Genomic DNA, 16,773 nt, shown 5'->3' on the forward strand with positions numbered 1-16,773 from the left:
GCCTGGCAGGTAGGAAGGGCGCAGTAATGTTTATTGATCTGAAGTTAGGGACATCGATCCTCCTGCCAAAGAGATCTCGGGGAGGTTGGGGAGGGAGCGGTGCATCCACACTCCAGGTCTCTGGTGGTACCTGGCTGACATGCTGCCTTTCTCCTGGCCTCACGTGCCTCTGGACTTGCTGTGGGACAGACTTGTGGACTTGACCTTGAAGCAGGTGTGCTCAGCGTCTTGTGCAAAGACTGCTCTGGCTGCTCTGCAGGTGGTGTCCATCCTAACAGTGATTGGCACAGAGAGAAAGTTCCACTTGCCCCTCCCCCTTGCTGGGGTACAAGGCTGCTGCATACAGTGGCGAGGGCTGTGCACTGCTCAATTCCAGGGAGCATGCTCCCAGAGGCTGTGATGTTGTGTGAGGCGATGGGTGAAGCTGGCGGCCTCATAAGCAGCGTGTTGCTCAGCGCATGGAGGAAACAAAGTTCTGTGATGGGAGGCGCTGGCTTCTCTCTTGAACCTGGGAGCCCAGGCTGGAGCACTCTCCGGTGCCATTTTTCCTGGCGGAGTTTCCTCCGTCCTCCTCCTGCCCTTTTTGGGTAGATGAGTCCTGCACAAGAGAGCATCATCGCTATCATCATCCCTTGTTTTCGGAATACCTATTTTGAGTGGGTAGAACTCTGGGCAGTGGGGAGGTGGGTGCTACCCGGGAGAGGCTTATAGGCTAGTCGGGGAATTGTTAGTTCAAACCATGAGACAGTTGAACCTGATGGGTTTTCTACCTGCGGTGCCATGTGAGTTATATAAATAAATGGGCTTTGAAAAACAATCCCTGTGGCATGGGACGGTCAGCAAGCTTCATGGAGAGGAGTAGGGTTGGAGAGAGCTGGCTTGAGTGACGGAAGGCGAGGGGGCCTGTCGCCTGCTGGCCAAAGCCCACGATCGGCGTGGCTGTCGCCCATGATTTCCTGCCGCCCCCCTGCCCTTCTCTTTCTGACCTGCTGTTTTTCAGTCCCTATTTCAGAGCCTCCTTTGCCACTGTCTCCTGCTCTCCAGCCATGGTGGCTGTGCCGTGGCAGGGACGGGCTGGCTTCCTGCTTCCCGGATGCAGTGTTCCCTCGGTGGTGGCCGAAGCCAGCGGGGCGATGTAAAAGGAGGCAGGACGGGAGAGGACTGGGCTAAGTGGCTCTTTCTGTGGCCTGTCTCCCAGAAGGGAGAGAGCAGGTTTCTCTGGGCTTCTTTGTGGTTCCACCAAGAAAGTGCCTTGGTAGAAAGCTGAAATCAAGTGCCATCTGGGTGGGGACAGGGGGCAGGAGTCTTCCTCCTGGGCAGTTTTCAAAGGCTGCAGCTCGATTGCGCAGGCAGCAGCCACCCCACCCCTGGCGCGGAAGCCGACCCTGCCCTCCCCTTGCCTGTGCCTGCTGGAGACTTCCTGCCCTTAACCCCGGTGGCAGGGCCCCTCCTTTCTGTCCCCATTCAGCTCTTGGGCTTGGCGGGTCCCCACGGGGAGCTGCCCTAGAGAGGGGGAAGGGAGGGGCTGGCTCTTGCCTGCCCTGCAGCTGGGGATGGTGTCGTCTAGGAAACAGAGGGCCCTGGAGAAACACGCTCCGGCTCCAGCTCTGTCCTGGGTGCCACCAGCCAGGCAGTTACTTCTCTCCTGGGTTCCAGGGCCCCCTCCTGGGCTTGGCCTGAGGTGAAGTGCCCCAGTCCACCCCCAGTGCCTTCGTGCCCCCCCCACCCAGGGTGTCTGTGCTGAGAGCCACCTGCGGGGCCCTGAGCGATGCTTCGGAGCCCCTGCTCCTGGAGGCTGCTTATGTCCCGGGAGGTGCTGAGGCAGGAGCCCCAGGTAACTGGGGGCCTGGCCGGGCTGCACTTCTGCGTTGTCTACACGGGGCTGGCGGCTGGTGCTGTCAGCAGCCTGACAACTTCCTCGCAGTGATGAGGGCTTTAGAGTCACATCGCCTGGCGGGAAGGTGTGGGACCCTGAGGGCGGGGGGTCCCCAGAGCCCCCCTTCAACTGGCTCTCTGACTTTGCCATCCCTTCAGCTGGGATCTTCAGCTAGCTTTCTGGCCCTCCCCCTGCCCTCCTAGGCGCTCCTGCTGGGGTCTGCTCCAGTTTCCCCGCCCTTGGCCTTCCCTCTCCAGCCCTGCGCCCCCCACCCAGGATGAGCTGCTGTTGCTAACTCTCCAGGCCACCCTCCCCTCTCCCTGCAGCTCCAGCCGGGCAAAGAGCTGCTGTTAGTTTGGCTCCACGCTCGAGGGGTCTCTGAGGCTTTCAGGGGAGCATTCTCCCACAGTGGGGCTCCTGCAGGCCAGGGCCTTGGAGGCCAAGGAAAGGCGGTCTGGGAAGGGTGCTGTTGGCTGTGCCCAGGGGCGCTGCCATTTCCCACGCAGCTTCTCCATCCATGCACCCCTCTCTGCCCTCTGCCCACCTGTGCCTTCTGCCCACCTGGCACCCTCTGTCCACCCACGCCCTCTGTCTACCTGCGCCTTCTGTCCACCCACGTCCTCTGCCCACCCAGCACCCTCTGTCCACCTACACCCATTGCCTACCCAGCACCCTCTGTCCACCCATGTCCTCTGCCCACCCAGCACCCACTGCCTACCCGGCACCCTCTGTCCACCTATACCCACTGCCCATCTGGCACCCTCTGCCCACCTGGCACCCTCTACCAACTCGGCGCCCTCTGCCCACCAGCAGCCCAGCAGCAGGGCCTCCTGAGGAATGGGCTGAGTGCCTGGGCATCTGGCAGAGCTGCTACAGACTTTCACCTCACCACCCTCCTCTCTTCTCCCTCCCCTCCCCTCTCTCTCTGCTCTCCCTCCCTCCCAGGGCCGCTGCTGCCTCCTCCTCCTCCTCCTCCCTCCCAACTGCAGCGTGACTGGAAATAGGCTGAACTCATCAGCAGATTGAAGCTCAGGCTGCTGCGCCTGGCTCTGCAGCACTGGCTCCTTGCTCACGCTCTCCTGCTTGCTCCCCTCTTCTTTTTCTTTTTTCTCTCTCTCTTTCTTCCTCTTCCTCTCTTTCTATTTTTGAGGGCAGTGGTGGAAGTTACCGAGCTGACTCCTTGTGGCTCAGCCTTTACTCCGATGCTCTTTAAACAGGCAGAGCTATGGATGCCCCGTCAGGGCAAATGCAACCGAGTGAGTATGCCAGCCTGCTCCTGAGATTGCTGTTAAGAAGGCCTCATTCCTGGCTATGGCTGTAAGAGTGCTGACGAGGGGATGTGGAAGTGAAAGGCAGGCTCGGGAGCCTTGGAGGGACACTGGGATGGGAGCCAGAAAGCGAGGGAGTCTGGGGATCCAGCAGCCCGGCTCCAGAGCCACCCAGCCGGCCCTTCTCTGAGCAGGACCGGAGCTGCAGCCTGTGAGAGCTGCTCTGCAGCCCCCACGGGCACAGCCTGGAGGGAGGCGAGGACTGGGCCTGCAGGTACGGGAGGGCGGGTGGGGGGATGCTCAGGGCAAGGATACCAGCCCCTCCTCGGGGCCAGGAAGAGGGCCTTTACACTGACCCTTTGGGGTAATGGGGGCACCCCTGGGCTGGGGTGATTTCCCGGTATGTCTTGGCAGCTGTAGGAGGTGGGGAGGAAAGCGGTGAGGTCGGCAGGAACCCAGGAGAGTGGGGAGGAGGAGGAGGAGGAGGCTTCTGTCCGGCGGGCTGCAGTCAGGCAAATTGGATCTGGCCTAACCCCGAGGAGACTGATCCTGACTCTAAAAAGACCCCGGTGGACGGTTGCTAAATCTCTGCTCCAGTGATGGGGGTGTGGCTTGGAGGCCACCTCTGTGTCCCTTCTCCACCTGCACTGGCCAGCAGGCCCTGATGGTGGGGACCCTAGAGAGGGGCCCACCTAGCAGTTACCTGCTCTTGTTGGACGCCCGCTAATAAGGTCAAGGGCTAAATTCATAGCCTGTCTCCCTGAGCCTAGGGGACAGTGACTCTGCTTGCTCCCACAAGATGAGGTAGGAAGGAAGACAGGGGTTCCCTAAGGCAGGGGGATGTGGGGCTTCTGGTCTGGGCCACCTGAGGAACTTGAGGTGGGTGCCAGAGGCCTAAGGCGTGTTGGCTCTCGATAGGCTCCCAGACTGGGCCAGACTCAGGCTCAGCTGCTGACCCCGAGGAGCTGGCCCCGTTCAGTCGCCGAGTCCCCGTGGTTCTGATTCCGCCCTGTGCCCTGCTGGTGTCCACCTTTGATGGTCCAGCACGGAGAGCAAGCACAGGTGGCAGTGAGCGTTGGCTGCCAGCCTCTCCTGGGTGCACTTCCTTAGGCCTCGAGGAACTCTCTGTGCTTGCTCCCGTTGGGCCTGAGCCCTTGAGCAGTGGGGTAGGGCTGGCTCCCCCTGAAGAGCATGGACGGAAGCACTTAGCCCTACTCCTGCCCAGAACAGCTCTGGAGGTGGTGCAGAGGGCTGGGATGGGAGTGTCTGAGCAGCTTTTATAACCTTTGGGCACTTAGGACCAGGGCAGGTCTTCCTCCACTCTCTTGGCTCCTGTAGGCCAGAGAAGCACCCCTGGGAACGTGATGGAGCTCATCAGGTTACTGCATAGAACTTGGGTTCTTATTTCTCAAACAAACCGCACCAATCCCTTGCTCCGGTCTCCTCGGTGGTGCCTGGAACACTTGTGCTCAGCCTTTGAGAAATGCTGGCAGAGGCTACCTGCCCACTAGCAGGTCATTCTGAATTTCCTTCAGAAGGTGTCTTTGGCTCTATCTCTACATCAGGAAGAACCAAGGCACGATGAGAGCAGGTGATGATTTTGCCCATAACTTGGAGCCCAGTGCTGGTGAGCAGCCGTGGCCATGACCACGCTCGGTGCAGGGCCGTGGAGAGTGGACTGACCCAGAGGCTGTGTCCTCACCCTGGGGCTAGCCTGTGCAGGCAGGCAGGCGCTTTCTTGGGAAGGCCCGTAATTACAGAATGGCTCCTTAATCGCAGGTCTGGGCTGGGTGCTCCTGGCCAGACACAATATGCGGGGGCAGATGCAAGAAGTCAGCTCCGTGGGCACCCTGCCCACTGCAGCTGGCCCTGCCCGGAACATCTGCCTTGGGAGGAAATGCGTGGAGCTCTAGGTACTTGGGACAGAAGGGAAGAGAGCCACTCCATTGCTGGATGGGAGCATCCTGGGTTTGGGTGCTGCCTAGAATAGGCAACAGTTGTCAGGACAGCCAATGACCTTGCGGGGGGGTGGGGTGGGAGTCATTAGACTTTTCTGAGATCTGGGGAGCAGATGGGAATTGTTCCGAGTGGAGTCATGTCCATAGTCTGAACGCAGGCTCTGTAGCTGCCCCCTCAGGCTTCTCCCTGCCGGGCCTCCCGGGGCATGGCCCTCATTCCTGATGGAGCAGTCTCCAGTGAGCCTGCAGCCCCAAGGGATTTCTCAGCCCTCCCCTCTCCCCTCCCTGTCCCCATCACTTTGGCTTGCAGCCTTTCCACCTCTGCAGGTTCCCTCCTGCCTCTAGAACATCTTCTCACTTTAGCACTTCTGGAACTTGGCTGAGACAGGTCAACCCCCAGTACTCCAGCAGCCCATGGCTGTGACACGAAAGCAAGGAAGAAGGGGGAGTGGAGAGAGGAAGGCATGAGAGGTCCTGGTTTCTCATCCAGGCCCCCCTGGGCAGCTGCCTGTCCTAGATTCTCTTCTTCCTCTGGCTTAGCTGTGGGAAGCAAACACGTCACCCCTTCTGGCCCAATGTCTTGGGTGGGAAGAGGTCCCGGTCTCCTTTTCCTTTTCATCCCCCACCCCCATGACCCTTCCTAAAGACCTTCTTCCTTCCGTGCCAGGAGGTCAAGGAGGCAGAGGCACAGGGCTTCGCCTCCCTTGGCATTCATCTGTCCTGGGCTAGGGCCCCACGGAGAGGCCCAGGATCCCTGCCAAGGGAGGTGGGTGCTTTGGAGTACACAGTATTTACCCAGGCTGGGTGCAGCCCCCTGCCCAGAGGGCTCTTTCTTCCCTAGCTGAAATAACCAGTTTATCCCCTCTGGGGAGAAGCAGCTCTTATCTTTATAATCCCGCAAAGCCACCGTGGAGAGCGGGGATTAGGTGAGATTTAGGCGAGGGAGCTGGAAGTCTTTGGGCTGGACCCACTCTGGAAGCCTGTCCTCAGGTCCAGGGAGTGGGCACTAGGGCCTACCATCGGGGGCATCACTTAGGTGGGTATGGCCCTTCAGTCCCAGTAGTCATGGGGTGTAGGGTGTCCTGTGAAGGGAGGGGCTCGTTTGCCAAGGAAGGGGGTGGGTGTGGAGATAGGTGGGCAGGGCACTGGGGAAAGCCAACGTGTGGGTGACAGGAGTGGCTGGGGAGGGGTGTGTGACCCCAGGTCAGAGAGCCCCACTTCCCTCTCGTGGAGCCCTAGCCTGGGGACTCGCTCCTCTTGCTCAGGAGCGTCTCCTGCTTGGGGCACACATTGATGCTCTTTGAGAGGCCCCTGGGACAGACTTGCTCCTCCTTCATGCACAGTCCTTATTTGGGGGCATTCTTTCCCTGGGACCCCCCAGAGCTGGGGCTCTGTGCATCAGATCCCCCCTGTGATCAGCCTCACCCCCAGAAGTTTTGGCCGAGCAGGTCTTTTTGAAAGCTCCAGGTGTTTCTGCTGCAGATCCTGGGTTGGCAACCCCTGACTAAGGGCTTGTTGGGATCAGTGAAACCACATGTCATTCATTCATTCATTCAGCAAGTATCCCCTGAGCTTCCCTTGGAGGCCAGGCCCTATCTTAGCTGTTGGGGTTAGGCATGGAGATGGAAGAATCCAATACCTGTTTTCTTTTTTTTTTTAATTCATTTTTTTAAAAAATATTACATTCAAAAAATATGAGGTCCCATTCAACCCCACCACCCCCACCCCCCACTCCCCCCACAGCAACACGCTCTCCCATCATCATGACACATCCATTGCACCTGGTAAGTACATCTCTGGGCATTGCTGCACCCCATAGTCAATGGTCTACATCATAGCCCACACTCTCCCACGTTCCATCCAGTGGGCCCTGGGGGGATCTACAATGTCCCGTCCGTGAAGCACCACCCAGGACAACTCCAAGTCCCGAAAACGCCTCCCCATCTCATCTCTTCCTCCCATTCCCCGCACCCAGCAGCCACCATGGCCACCCTTCCCACACCAATGCCACATTTTCTCTGTGGACATTGGATTGGTTGTGTCCATTGCACATCTATGTCAAGTGGGGGCTTAGATTCCACATGGATACTGGATGCAATCCTCCTGCTTTCAGTTGTAGGCACTCTAGGCTCCATGGTGTGGTGGTTGACCTTCTTCAACTCCATGTTAGCTGAGTGGGGTAAGTCCAATAAATCAGAGTGTAGGAGCTGAAGTCTGTTGAGGCTCAGGGCCTGGCTATCATATTGTCAGTCCAGAGATTCAAATCCCCTAAATATATCTTAAACCCCAACACCAACTACAATTCCAGTAAAGTAGCATGAAAGTCTTGTGAAAAGAGATCCCATCTGAGTCCAGTTCCATCATGCAGAAACACCACCTGTTTTCAAGGAATTTGCAGTCTAGTGGGAGAGCCAGACTAGTAAATCTATAATTACAATTCGGTGTGGTACAGGCTGTGAGCCAGGCGGCCCAGGGTGCTGTCGGAGTACAAACCTCCCCGATTAAGTGCAGTCTATGGGTTTTGGGAAAGTTTCCCAGAGGAGGTGAATCGAAGAGTTGTCTGGGGTGGGGGGTGTGGCTCTCAGCTTGGAAATGACCTAAAGGTACTTGAGGACAAGCTGGAGGAGCTTGTAAGGAGCACGAGAAGGAGACTGAAGAAATGGGGGACCCCGGGCCTCACAGACCAGGCTGAGGGGTTTGGACTTTACTTTAAAGGAAAAGGGGGTCAGTTGATGAGATGCGTGTTGGCTCTGGCTGTGGCCTTGCAGTTGGTGTGGAAGGGCAGAGCCTAAAGGTGGAGACTCCGGGGTGCGGCAGGAAGGGTGAGGGTGGAGTTGGGCAGGGAGGCCGGAGTCCAGCAGGTTCCCAGGCTCTGGCTCAGGCCTCTGGGTGAGGTGGGAAGTGCAGGAGGAGGTGCTGACCGGTGGCGGAGGGCAGCTGGCCAGTTCAGTGTTTTGGACACACTGAGTTAGAGATGCCTGTGAAAGCTGCAAGGGGATATTCTTTAGGCAATTCCTGAATGGAATTCCTTACATGATCCGGAATCGCGGTCAGGCTCAGGTAAAATCTAGAAGTTGGCAGCTTAAAGGTGGTGGGTGAATCCATGAATATGGATGAGGTTGCCCTGGAAACGTACATAAAGTTGGAAAGAAGACAGCCCAGAGGCGGTGTAGGATAGATGAAGGAAAAGGAGCAGAAAAGGAGAAAACCTGAGAGAGGTGTAGGGATGGGCGCGTCTCAGTAAGGAGGCAAGGCTGGCAAGACGACGTAGTTGTCCCCCAGTGCTCTTCTGGACGCCACTTTCTGCCAGTCACCATGCTCACGCGACCTGGGGGACAAGAGCGTGGTGTGGTCAGGGCAGGGCCCTTTCCTGGGAAAAGCTGTCTGCTTTCTGGTATTATGTCCTTCCTAATATTTTAGTGTTAAGATATCCTTTCTTTTATGAAATGGTGGTCATAGAAGGTGATTTTTTAAAAATGTCTTTCCCAGAAACTATGATGAGCAAGCGCTCTGTTAGTCCTCTCTCCCCATTAAACCATTTTTCCCTGGTCCATGAAATGTAAGAGACTGGGACCAGTGAGAGAAATTGGGAGGTCAGTGGTGAGGACTGCCCGAGTGGTGGGGAGCAAGCCGAGGGCAGTGGGCTGAGAGGTGCGTGGAAGGTGAATTAGGAAACGCCGACTGTAGGTGGGGTTTTGGAAAACTGGGCTTTGAAGAGAAGGGGGCTGCGTGCTCCAGAACATTGTTTAACTTGGTGGCGATTTGAATATGGTTCTACCCTGAGGGGCAAGAGCCGGGGCAGAAAGAGAAGGTGGGGATTCAAGGAGGGAGAGTAGGGGACGGGACATCCGTGTGTGGTGGAGAGCTGCGCAGCCGTGGCCCCGGGCGCTCCGGGGAGATGCCGCAGGGCCTTGTGCCTCCCTCCAGGGCGAGCGCCCCGTGGCCCTGGGCCTGTCCACTGGGAAGGCCCTCAGCATCCTGAAGGAGCAGCTGGAGGCGGTGCTGGAAGGACACCTGAGGGAGCAGAAGAAACGTCTCACGTGGAAGGTGAAGGTTCTTCCCGGGGAGATCAGCCCTGTGGGGAGGGTGGAGGAACAAGGAAGGCCCACGCCCCAGGTGGCGGCTCATCCTGTCACGCAGGGCGGCTCATCCCAGCCGAGGTATCATGACCACCCGAAGGAGGGCCGGACCGGGGCTCCCTTGCGGAGAGGGGCCCTGACCCCCTGGCTGCGGGAGCCCAGGAGACAGGCGGCTGGGGCTGGGGAGGCGGGCGTGTGGGGAGGACCTTGGCTCCTTCCTTCCACCTTGCCCCCCCCCGCCCAACCTCCCTGTCCGTCCTCAGGAGATGTGGAGGAGCAGCTTCCTGCACCACAGTAGCCGCGGCTCCTGTTTCCACTGGCCGGGGGCCTCGCTCATGCTGCTGGCCGTGCTGCTGCTGCTGGGCTGCCACGGGAGCCAGCCGGCGGGCAGGTAACGCGGCCCCTGGCGCCTGTGCCGCGGACGCCCCTCTGAGGGCTCGGGCCTGTCCTCCTCCTGCCTCGGTTTCTGCCCTCCCACCCTGGACTGCCCCGGGGCACTGGGGCTGCTGCTTCCACGGGGCCTCCGGTGTTGTATGGGAATCTCCTCAGTTTCTGGACTGGGGCCTCTTTCCCCAAGGGCCTGGGGTGGGGAGGGGGCGTCTCGGACCCCAGGGCCGGCTGGGTTACAGAGCTCTTGCGAGCTGGCCATACAGCCTCCGCCTCTCTGCCCAGCCATGGGGTGGAGCTGGTGAACGCCTCGGCGCTGTTCCTGCTGCTGCTGCTCAACCTCGTCCTCGTTGGGCGGCAGAGTCGACTGAAGCGCCAGGAGGTAGAGCGGAGGCTCCGGGGAATCATTGACCAAATCCAAGGTGAGGCCAAGGTCAGGCACGTTGGGTGGGGAAACAGGCCCTGCCCCCCTGTGAGGTGTCAGAGCCTAGAGAGCACCCCCCCCCCCCGCCACTGCTCCCCCTCGGCCAGGAGCCCCCGCACACGGCTTCCCGTGGTCAGCATTCCGGGCCTCTTGTCCTCCTGCCATCGAGAGAGTTGGAAGGACGCCATGCCTTCTCCTGAGCAGGCCAGTGAGAGCCGAGGGGCTGCGGAGCGTACCCGGCCATGGCCTGGCAGGCCGGAAGGCTAATGGCGGTTGTGGACTTGCTAAGGTCAGCAAACTGCAGAGAGGACATACTCCCTTGGCAGGAGGACACAGAGTTTCACGCCCAAGTCTGTCCTGGCTGGCAGGACTGTGCCAGGTGGGAAGATGCACCAGAGAAGGCTGAGATTCCTACAAGGATGGAGCTGGGGCAGGGGCCGGGAGCCCAAGTGGAGCAGCCCAGTTTCCAGAGGAGGGCACTGGTCAGAGCCAGTCTCTGCTGTCCTTCACCCAGTTGGCGCTTGCTGAGCGCCTGCTGCAGATCCAGGGAGAGGACAGGTTCTTTGGAGAGGCAGGCACCCCTGCTCGCCTGGGGTGCAGGGTCCTGTTGGAGAAGCAGCCCCTCCCCTTATGAGGCCTTTCTGTACTGGGCAGTGGAGGTTTCAATGCTAAATGAAAATTTGTTCTTCTCATTCAGCACCAGCCACATGCCAGGCAGTGGGAGTACAAAGGCGATGGAGAAAGCTGGCCTGTGTCCCTGGGAGCTTCTCTTGCTCAGGAACCATCAGTGGCGCCATTTTGCGGGGCAGGGACGTGGTCTGCTCACCTTTGTACCCCTTCCAGGGCTTGGCTGTGTTTGTCAATGAATGAGAAATACAGAGAATAAGCGCTCTAGGTGTTTAGAGAGGGGGGATGTGGCTGGCTGTTGAGTTGGACAGGGTTTTCTGGAGGAGATGGCTCCTGGTGAGAGGGTGGGAGCTGGCCTCCCGGAAGGAAGACCAGGCAAAGCCCCGAGGCTCGGGTGGGCCCGCCTGGGGGCTGGTGAGAAGTCTGTCCTCTCCTTGGCTCTCTCCAGATGCCCTCAGGCATGGCAAAGAGATCCACTGGCCTAGTGCCATGTACCCAGACCTCCACATGCCCTTCGCACCCTCCTGGTCCCTGCACTGGGCCTACCGAGATGGACACCTGGTCAACCTGCCAGTGAGCCTGTTGGTGGAAGGAGACATCATTGCCCTGAGGCCGGGCCAGGAGTCATTCGCCTCGCTGAGGGGCATCAAGGTAGCTCAAGGCTCTTCTGCTTCCCTGGAAATAGTGTGGGAGCATCCACAGGAAGTGGGGGGAGGGCCCAAGACTGAATCCTGAAACTTCCTGGCCAGCTCCTGGGCTTCCTGGCAAGAGCTTTATGAGAATGGAGCAGAGCTGGGCCATCTTCCCCTCGTCCTCTCCTGTCTTCTCTCAGCGCCTCAGTCCCACAAGCCCTTCCCTGGCTGGCCCCGCTAGCTCCCTGAGGTGTCCCCAGCTGGCTGGAGTGGCCAAGGAAACGTGGCGACTGACAGAGCCCTTTTCTGACCTGACAGGACGATGAGCACATTGTCTTGGAGCCAGGAGACCTGTTTCCCCCTTTCTCGCCACCTCCGTCTCCCCGGGGAGAGGTGAAGAAAGGACCCCAGAGCCCCCAGCAGCACCGGCTCTTCCGGGTCCTCGAGACCCCTGTGATTGACAGTGTCAGGTGGGGTCCCTGCACCGCCGTCCCCGCTTCTCTAGCCTGTGAGCAGGAAGGTGGAACTGGCAAGGAGGCGCCTCATCCCTACGGAGCCCCCCCCCCGAGGGCCAGGCATCCCCTTGGGCTCCTCTGTCAGCTTCTGGGAGCTCTTAGAGCAGCTCATTGCTCCCCTCTGGGTTTGAACCCCAAGGACCACTCTCCCAGGGAACTCACAAGGGGATTTCAGGCCTGGGGAAGTAATGAAGTAGCCTCTGCCCAAGAGACCAAGTGTCCCTCCAAGGCAGCAGAGGCGGGGGGGCTCTGCCTCTTCCCAGAGCGGGGCTGAGGCCACCTCTTCCCGCAGGTGGTGCCTGGCCATGGCCCTGTCCCGCCCGGTCACTGCGCTGGACAATGAGCGGTTCACCGTGCAGTCAGTGATGCTGCACTACGCCGTGCCCGTGGTCCTGGTGGGTGAGGCGGGGACAGGCCTGGGAGGTGGGGGGACGGGCTCAGGTGACCATGTGAGTGAAGACAGAGGGTCCCACAGTGAGCAGCCACTGCCAGGGCGAGGAGGGGAAGGGGAGCCTGGGGCTGCGGGCCCGTGCCAAGGCGGCGGCTCTCCCGCACCCCGCAGGCCGCCTTCCTCATCACCAACGCCCTGCGCCTCATGTTCCACGCCCCCGGGGTCACCTCCTGGCAGTACACTCTGCTCCAGCTACAGGTGAGGACCGCCCTCCTTGCCCTTCGCTTCTCTTTCCCTGAGGTGGGGGTGCTCATCTACTCCCTCCGCTGCCCTGACCTCCCTCTGCTGGACCTGGAGGTCTGACCCTGCAGCTGCAGGACGCTCTGCCGCCCTCTCCTTCCCTTCCCCTGGACAGCCCTCCCTGTGGCCTCAGGATGTGGCCTCATGGCCAGGGAATCCCCTCCCTCTCTGCCTCCCCTAGACCCACAGCCCTTCCAGGCCTTCGCTCTGGTTCCTTCTTGCAGGTGAACGGCGTCCTGCCCATCCTCCCCCTGCTCTTCCCAGTCGTCTGGGTTCTGGCAACGGCCTGCGGAGAAGCCCGCGTCCTGGCCCAGATGAGCAAGGCCTCGCCCAGCTCCCTGGTGCGTGGTTCGCTGCTTCCTCCCCAGCAGCCGGGGTCTGGGGCAGGAGCCAAGAGGGAATGGGCCGAGGCCCAGAGAGCAGGAAGGCTCACCCCACCTTGGGCTCTGAGTGCTGGTCAGCCCTGCGTGCCTCTCCAAGGCTCTGGCCTCTCCATTCCAGAAGAGCCTCCAGGCCAGGCCCTGGGGTGGGAATGGGGTTGGGGTGACTCGCTCCTGGCTTCCACCAGAAGGGAGACTAAGGGACTGCTGGGCATCCTTTACTCAGGGGCTGGGAGCCTCACTGGCTCGGGATCCCCCAACAGCTTGGAGGCCCTGGCTGAGGGGGCCTGAGTCTTTCACACACACACCCCCTTCTCTGCAGCTGGCCAAGTTTTCGGAGGACACCCTCAGTAGCTACACAGAAGTCGTCTCCCCTCAGGTACGCCGACTCCGGGTGGGTTCTGCCCCGGGACTCTGTAGCCACGAACTTGAGCTCCCCCAGGCCCCTGGGCCTCCTCTGCTTTGTGGCCATCGAGCTTCCTGCCAGGCCCTGGAAGCCCACAGTGCATCCAGCTGGTGGACGGAACCTGGGCGCCCTGGCCCTGGGCAGATGCTTCTCCACCCTACTTCCCAGCACTCCCCTGGAATCTCCCCTCTTTGGGTGCCAGAGGCCATCTCCAGGGAAACAAGGGCTGAGTCCCTGGTGGCCTTGCAGACTTCATTTCTCCCACAGGAAATGCTACGCTGCATATGGGGCCACTTCCTGAGGGTGATCCAGGGGACGTCGCCAACGCTGAGCCACAGTTCCAGCCTCCTGCACAGCCTGGGCTCCGTCACGGTGAGGGCAGCCTGCAGGGAGGTGGCCACCTACTGAAGCCAGCCTCTTGTCTGGCTGTGGCAGGCTTGCCCTTCTGCCATCGAAGGGGCCCCTGGGCAGTCAGGCTTGGGCCAGAGCCGCTTTCCCGTCCTCATCTCTCCCCCTGCAGGTGCTGTGCTGTGTGGACAAACAGGGGATCCTGTCATGGCCCAATCCCAGCCCAGAGACGGTGCTGTTCTTCAGTGGGAAGGTGGAGCCCCCGCACAGCAGCCACGAGGACCTCACAGATGACCTCTCCACCCGCTCCTTCTGCCACCCCGAGGTAGAGGAGGAGGTACGGCTGGCTCCCGGGGGCCCACCTCTGGGCCAGGCTGTTTAGGTCTTGGAGCCTGGCCAGTGGCCTTGGGGGCTGAGAGGTCTGAGGGAGGAGGAGACGCATCAGGCTCTGCTCTGAGCTGTCCAGGTGAAGCCACCGGGCAGCAGGGGGCTCGACCCGGCCCGCCGCCCTGGTCCGAGGCTTGTGCTCCTTCTTCTCCCCAGCCCCATGAACGAGACGCCCTCCTGGCTGGCTCACTGAACAACACCCTGCACCTCTCCAACGAGCAGGAGTGCGGCAGCTCGCCCAGCGACGGCCCCAAGCCCCCCGAGCCCCACTCTCACCACAAATCACACGGCCGCAGCAAACACCTGTCGGGCTCCAACGTGAGCTTCAGCCGGGACACCGAGGGTGGCGAAGACGAACCCCGCAAGGTAAGTGCAGAGGGGTATGGGGTGCCACCTGGCAGACTGCAGGGGCCCTGGGCTCCCCCGGCACCGGGCCTGGACTGGTGGGAACCTGCAAGGTCACACCCTCTATTCTAGAGCCTTCCAGGCCCGGCCGGTCAGGACAGTCCCCTGGGGCCTGGCCCATGTCTCCTCTGAAACTGGGCCTATTCCCCCTCTTAGTTCTCAGTGAAGGCCACTGGTTGGAGCTGGTCCCTTGTTGCCTGATCACCAAAACCTTCCAAACGTCTAAAGCCAGTGGCTCCCTCTAAAGTATCCCCCTGGCCAAAAAAGGGGGGTTTTATTTTCTCCTTGGTCAGGTCCTTGCTCCTTTTAGGTATTGCCAGCGCCGTCTCTGGTCCTGTCTTAAGTGTCAGGCCAGGACCAAACGGGAGCCCCGGAAGGACAGGAGGAGGGCTTGGGGAGTGCAGAGTGCATGAGCACACCTGTTGCTGGGAAGGGTATTTGGGAAGGAGCCCCTCCCTCACCGTGGGAGGAGGGTGGAGCCAGAGCCTCCTCCCCTGCAGCCCCCCAAGCCTGCAGCCCCTTTCCCTTCTGTGTCTCCTCCTCCGGAGCCAGCCCGGGACAGAGGGCGAGGCCTACGAGGCAGAGGACTTCGTGTGTGACTGCCACCTGGAGATGCTGAGCCTGTCCCAGGACCAGCAGAACCCTTCCTGCATCCAGTTCGATGACTCCAACTGGCAGCTCCACCTCACCTCCCTCAAGCCCCTGGGCCTCAACGTGCTGCTGAACCTGTGTGACGCCAGCGTCACCGAGCGGCTCTGCCGGTTCTCTGACCACCTGTGCAACGTCGCCCTGCAGGAGAGCCACAGCGCCGCGCGGCCCGTGCACGTGCCCTGGGGCCTCTGCGAGCTCGCCCGCCTCATCGGTATGGGCACTGTGGCCAGCGACTCCAAACACAGCAGCCCTGGCCCGGCAGCTGCTGGTCAAGAGCACCATTATCTCCTTGAACCTATCCCCTTTCACTGGAGACCGCTTGGCTGAGCGTTCTAATCTGAAAAAACAACACGGTTGGGATGAAAGGCCAGACTGCCGGGCTTTCTGTCCGTGCCCAGGGAGGGGGTTGCAGGTGGGGTGCGTCTCCTCCTGAAGGCCCTGAGTTCCCGTTCCCCTCCTCAGGCTTCACTCCTGGGGCCAAGGAGCTCTTCAAGCAGGAGAACCATCTGGCTCTGTACCGCCTCCCCAGCGCCGAGACGGTGAAGGAGACCTCGCTGGGGAGGCTCTCCTGTGTCACCAAGCGGAGACCCCCCCTCAGCCACATGATCAGCCTCTTCATCAAGGACACTACCACCAGTGAGGCCCCCCCAGGGCCAGGCTCTGTCCTCCTCGTCCAGTTTCAGGGAGGGCCGGGCAGACACACCCTAGACGCGATTGTGGCAGGGATCAGGTTTGGGGGTGGGGCTGGGGTGGCCACCAAGGTGGGCTCTGACTGGGATTTGAGCACAGGGAAGGATGGGAAGGATAGTGTCTGTCTTACGAGCCCATTGCTAAAGATGATGCCAGAATTCCAGAAAGGCCACGGCTGCCCGTGGCCCCGCCCCTCATAGGGACTCCTTGGCACCCTCTCAGGGGCACTGTGTTCCCTGCTAGGTCCAAGCTAGGCACAAGGGCTGGTTTGGGGCCCTCGTGATCTGACCTTTTTTCCTCTGCCCCAGGCACAGAACAGATGCTGTCCCACGGCACCGCCGACGTGGTCTTGGAGGCGTGCACTGACTTCTGGGACGGAGCGGACATCTACCCTCTCTCCAATTCTGACCGGTGCGTGAGGAAGCACACGCCAGTGGCAGGGCCTGCCTGTCCACCCCCCAGGCATGAGGTCATCCCAGGACCGGGACACTCACCTCCTTTCTGCCCTGCTTCTCTGGCAGGAAGAAAGTGCTGGATTTCTACCAGCGAGCCTGCTTGTCTGGTTACTGCTCTGCCTTTGCCTACAAACCCATGAACTGCGCGCTGTCCTCTCAGCTCAATGGCAAATGCATCGAGCTGGTGCAGGCGCCAGGCCAGGGCAGCATCTTCACCCTGTGCGAGCTGCCCAGCACTGTCCCCACCAAGCAGAACACCCGCCGCAGCAGCTGGAGCTCGGACGGTACCATGTGTGGCCCAGGGGGGTCGGCTGGGGTCACCCGGTTCCTGGGGGATCCCGCGGGCAGGGAGACCCTGCACAGGGCCACAAGATGGACCGAAGCCCAGGGTATGGTGGCCACAGCCCTGGACCTGAAAGGCTGGCCGTGGTGCTCGCCATCCAGGTGGCCAGGGCTGGTCCCTTAGCTTTCTCATCCATAAATAGACACCTACCCTGCCTCCTCACACTTTTGTTGTGACACTAAGATGGGATAACGTATCTGAAAGGGCATTTGTTGAAAGTTACCAAGCAGTTTGCGTTTACAGAGCATGCA

At 60.5% G+C, this 16,773-nt stretch overlaps 1 protein-coding gene across 10 annotated transcripts in view; it reads left to right on the top strand.

The window, feature by feature from the left end:
- The window catches only part of TMEM94 (transmembrane protein 94), a 39,824-nt gene that overhangs the window by 17,888 nt on the left and 5,163 nt on the right, over window positions 1-16,773 (top strand). For 2 of the 10 annotated variants that reach the window (XM_058284714.1, XM_058284715.2), the window contains 16 exons: window positions 9,030-9,149; window positions 9,445-9,572; window positions 9,854-9,990; window positions 11,068-11,270; window positions 11,570-11,721; window positions 12,059-12,161; window positions 12,329-12,415; window positions 12,682-12,798; window positions 13,160-13,216; window positions 13,511-13,615; window positions 13,764-13,928; window positions 14,135-14,344; window positions 14,936-15,245; window positions 15,497-15,670; window positions 16,033-16,135; window positions 16,246-16,463. In XM_058284714.1, the coding sequence (XP_058140697.1) occupies window positions 9,030-9,149; window positions 9,445-9,572; window positions 9,854-9,990; window positions 11,068-11,270; window positions 11,570-11,721; window positions 12,059-12,161; window positions 12,329-12,415; window positions 12,682-12,798; window positions 13,160-13,216; window positions 13,511-13,615; window positions 13,764-13,928; window positions 14,135-14,344; window positions 14,936-15,245; window positions 15,497-15,670; window positions 16,033-16,135; window positions 16,246-16,463 (2,389 nt within the window). Of the gene's footprint in view, window positions 1-2,848; window positions 3,133-8,118; window positions 8,163-9,029; window positions 9,150-9,444; window positions 9,573-9,853; window positions 9,991-11,067; window positions 11,271-11,569; window positions 11,722-12,058; window positions 12,162-12,328; window positions 12,416-12,681; window positions 12,799-13,159; window positions 13,217-13,510; window positions 13,616-13,763; window positions 13,929-14,134; window positions 14,345-14,935; window positions 15,246-15,496; window positions 15,671-16,032; window positions 16,136-16,245; window positions 16,464-16,773 lie in introns of those variants that run through there. The other 8 variants (XM_058284720.1, XM_058284719.2, XM_058284716.1 and 5 more) reach the window with 6 other exon arrangements.

This window comes from Dasypus novemcinctus, chromosome 21 (genome assembly GCF_030445035.2).
Source record: "Dasypus novemcinctus isolate mDasNov1 chromosome 21, mDasNov1.1.hap2, whole genome shotgun sequence".
Classification (NCBI taxonomy): Eukaryota; Metazoa; Chordata; class Mammalia; order Cingulata; family Dasypodidae; genus Dasypus; species Dasypus novemcinctus.